The following is a 4,247-nucleotide window of genomic DNA, read 5'->3' as shown; positions in this document are numbered from 1 at the left end:
ACACGGGACCAGGATGCCCATCTGTGTCCATGGGTAAGCCCATGCCAGAACAGGTACATCCTGAAGTGCCTGTGGCTGTGGTTCTGTCTGTGCTGCAGCAGGTGTACCTCTGAAGGGACTGTGGCCCAAGGATAAGCCCACACTGGAGAAGGTACACCTCAAAGCGTCTGTGACTGTGGATAAGTCCACGCTGCAGCAGGTGCACCTTGAAGCACCAGTGGCTGTGCATGAGGTCATGATGGACCACCTCAAAGCATGTGGCCATGGATAAGTCCACGACAGAGCAGGTACGCCCCTGGAGGGACTGCAGCCATGGGTAAGGCCATGCTGGAGCAGGTTTACTTCTAAAGGGATTGTGGCTGTGGGTAAGGCCACGCTGGAGCAGGTCTATCTCTGAAGAGATTGTGGCTCATGGAGAAGGCCATGCTGGAACAGATGCTCCTCAAAGCGACTGTGGCTAAGTCTATGCCGCAGGAGGTATATCCCTGGAGAGACTGTGGGTCACAGATAAGACTCCACTTGGAGCAGATACCTTAGGGGTTAAGGGACTGCAGTCTTCGGCTAAGTCCAAGACAGAGCAGGGGCAAGGGGAGGAGTTCATTGCAATGTTAAACCCTATAACCTGGCCCAAAGGGGCCAGCAGTGGAGACTGTAATAGAAATACCTTTAAATTGTTGTAACCCATGACTTGAGTTGCATGTTGTGGGAATGACTATAGCAGGAACCACCTGAACCAATGGAGGAGGAGCCTTACGAGAAGCTGTGCAAGTGCAGCAGTGACCCGACCTGAGCTGGCTTTGGTGCCCGGTAACTCTATGCAGCAACACTGCCTCTCCTGTCCTGAGTGACCACCATAGGAGATGGAGCCCTAAGTCATGGACTAGATGAACTCAGTGGACATTTTACAGACATTTTACAGGGGTGGTCCACAGACTAGGGGAATGATATCTGTGTATTATATAAAATTATGGGAAGGGGGGTGGTGGGTAATTAGAGTACACTGGATAGTGTGAGACCTGACCATTATGTAAATGGTATGGGATAAGGTGTGGAAAATGTGCTGGTTTTGGCTGAGATAGAGTTAATTTTCTTAATAGTAGCTAGTATGGGGCTGTGTTTTGGATTTGTGATGAAAACAGCGTTGATAACACAGGGATGTGTTAGTTACTGCTGAGCAGGGCTCACACAGCGTCAAGGCCTTTTCTGCTCCTCACCCCACCCCACCAGCGAGGGGGCTGGAGGTGCATGAGAAACTGGGAGGGGGCACAGCTGGGACAGCTGACCCCAAGTGGCCAAAGGGGTATTCCATACTATATGACATCATGCTCAGCACATAAAGCTGGGGAAAGAAGAAGGAAGGGTGAGGTGTTCGGAGTGATGGCGTTTGCCTTCCCAAGTCACTGTTAGGCGTGATGGAGCCCTGCTTTCCTGGAGATGGCTGACCACCTGCCTGGGAAGCAGGGAATTAATTCCCTGCTTTGCTTGCATGCGTGGCTTTTGATTTACCTAGTAAACTGTCTTTATCTCAATGCACCAGTTTTCCCACTTTCACCCTTCCGATTCTCTCCCCCATCCCACTGTGAGAGCGCTGCAGCCCCACGCCGCCTCCATCTTGTGCGGTGGAGGCGCCTTTATCCCTCGACAAAGGCCGGTTGTTGCGTTCTTTCAATAAAAACGGCGTGCCTCTCTGCGGTGTGTTTTTTGAGCCTGCAGTAAGGCCGGCAGTTGAAATGCTTCCTCGGGAAACCCTTACCCCTCATGATCTGGTGGGGCAAGCTTTGGCAGGGGGGGTCTTGACAGCAGGCCGGGGTCTCCTCTCCCAGGCCGCTCTGTCTCCCCGAGGGTCTCCCTTCCAGGGCTGCTCCATCTCCCAGAGGAGCTATAAACCCACTTTTCTTTCCTGGAAGCGATGCAGTGTCCTGGGAATCTCTTCAAAATATGCAGCGGGTCAGCTCATCCCCTGGCTCAGCGACACTGAACAAGCCCCGCTCCACCGGACGCTCCCAGCCCTCACCCCTCTCCCCGTTCCTCGGCACTTGGGATGTTGAACCCAAAGACGCTGCGCCTGACAAGAGCCCTGCTGCCGTTGATTTCTTTTTGTAACACACTGGACACAAGTGAGGATTTATATGTCACGCTTTGCTAAATCTGACATACCTGCTTATGTGCTGTACGTGGCAGGTACAACTCATGACGGGCAGTATGTACATGCACGCACACAACCACCATTTTCCAAGTGGCCATTGCTTTTTTTTTGGGGGGGGGGGGGGTGTTTGCACAGCCATTTGGCAGACTTCACTGTGGAGAACTCGGTACCTTTGAAAAACCCATGTCCTGCATTTAACCTCCTGGTAGACCTAGGCATTGCCTGGGTAGCACTACCACAGGGCCAGTTTCTCACACACATGCCTGCCTTTCTGCTCTCAGGGCTCCCTCTGGGTGGGTCTTTGTTAAGCACAGCCCACGTCTGAGTTTTTAAAAATCCTGCTAGAGCAGGAGCCTCGTGGGAGATCTGGCAAGGCCAGGGATCTGCTGGCAAGGATCATCTACAGCAAGGTGGCTCCAGGAGATAAGGGCAGATGCAGACGTGCACGTATCCGAGTGTAGAAGCAGGGAGAGGGGAGACAGGGCAAGAATGGGATCTCAAATGCTACGGCAGAGAGCTGTGTGTATGTGTAAGGAAACCTAAGTGAGAAGAAATTTGAGCCAAAAGGCTTGAGGAGTAGCTTGGGTGGGAGCCATGAAAGTGGGTTGGGGTGAACTAGGAGAGGCTGAGACGAGGATGAGAAGCGGAGTCTGCAAGTGGAGACTGGCAGGGAGGAGAGGAAAGGGGGAATCTAAGAGACAGCGTGGAATTACATAAAGCTGTTTGTGCAGAAATGGTGGGAGGCTCCTCTTCTGTGAGTACTTTTAACACCAGGTTGGAGGCAGGGACACAAGCACAAGTTTGTTGTTCTTCCCCTGCTTTTTTTTTTTCCCCCATTTTTTTTTTTAAAGCATGGTAGTCCCTTGGAAGCAGCTTTGCTCTGCAAGCGTCCAGCACTGTTGCCCTTTTCTTTAAAAAAAGGGAGCTTAAGTAACACTTTCTGTAATTGACATTGCATCAATACATTTTTGGAGTCTGTTTTCTTAGCCTAAGCAGCAGTGAGCTCTGAACAATTTCAGGAACGCTTCCTTAATTTTCTTACACTCTTCCGTCAATTGGCTTCTCTCAGTCCACCCTGTTTTAGCAGCAAGTTTGCAGGTTTTTCCCACCACCCCCACTATAAAAAAATATGTAAGTTTTGAATCAAAAGAAATTGAGTACTCGGTCCATGTTATCCCAGGGAGCAGTCATCCTCTCAGAATTCTGTTTTCTAGGCATCCCCTATGCGTTTTCCCTTCAAAAACCTTCTGGTAATACACTGTTCTTCCCCATGGCTTCCCTGCCACTTTCCAGCTTTGCTGTCAGCCTCAGAGGCTGGAAGAAAGGAGGATTTAAACTTTTCTTCCCATTAGCACCAGACTAGTGTATGTTCAAGTTGCACAGTTGTCTTTCTGTTTAGAGCCATCCACCTCCTGAACAGCTTTTACAGAAAAGTAACTTCAGCAATTTTAAATAATCTCAAATTAACTGGTCTTCCTACAAAGCTGGCTAAGCACAGGCCTCCTGGCTCTATCACGGTCTCGTGTAAATCAGAGATGCAGAACTGGCATCAAAACTGTAATAGCCCAAGGGAGCATCTAATAACATTGTGTGGGAAATTGCAGTATTCCCGACAGAACCCTGGTCCCTTCCAAGCATCAGTCGGCATAAAGTACCCGGGCAAGGAAAATGCAAACTGATTTTGATTATTTCCACTATTTGCATCCTGCCTGAGACTTAGAGAATTTTAAATCAAACGTTGGAAAGAAAAATCCAACCCTAGGTAACCGAGGTCCCAGCCCATCACCCTGTTTTTGGACTTGATGATCTCAAAGGTCTTTTCCAACCTAGGCGATTCTACGATTATTTCTAGTTTCTTTTCTTGCCGGCCTGCTGAAAGCAGCACCGAGAGGAAGACGAACCCTGAGGGAGGTTACAATGTATACATGGCCACCTTGGGCCGTACAGGCCGGGCCTTTGCTTAGGGGAGAACACAAGCCGCAGGGTACCGCAGGGGAGCTGTGGGGGGGAGGTTTCGGGGCGGCAGCGACGGAGAGACGGGCTGCTGTGGTTCTCGGGGGGCACCGACGCCCTCCAGCTCAGCGCTCCTCCGGCGGGCGCA

General features: G+C 50.7%; 1 protein-coding gene across 1 annotated transcript in view; it reads left to right on the top strand.

The window, feature by feature from the left end:
• The first annotated feature begins 248 nt into the window (after positions 1-248).
• LOC118453058 (male-specific lethal 3 homolog) overlaps positions 249-4,247 on the top strand; it is an 8,292-nt gene continuing 4,293 nt past the window's right edge. Inside the window, exon 1 of the mRNA XM_035901713.1 lies at positions 249-287. Coding sequence (XP_035757606.1) covers positions 264-287 — 24 coding nt within the window. The 5' untranslated portion in view covers positions 249-263. The remainder of the gene's footprint in view (positions 288-4,247) is intronic.

This window comes from Egretta garzetta, unplaced genomic scaffold (genome assembly GCF_000687185.1).
Source record: "Egretta garzetta isolate BGI_Z169 unplaced genomic scaffold, ASM68718v1 scaffold49, whole genome shotgun sequence".
Lineage (NCBI taxonomy): Eukaryota > Metazoa > Chordata > Aves > Pelecaniformes > Ardeidae > Egretta > Egretta garzetta.
Note: the sequence above shows the minus strand (reverse complement) of the source record. Positions and strands in the feature narration are given on the sequence as shown.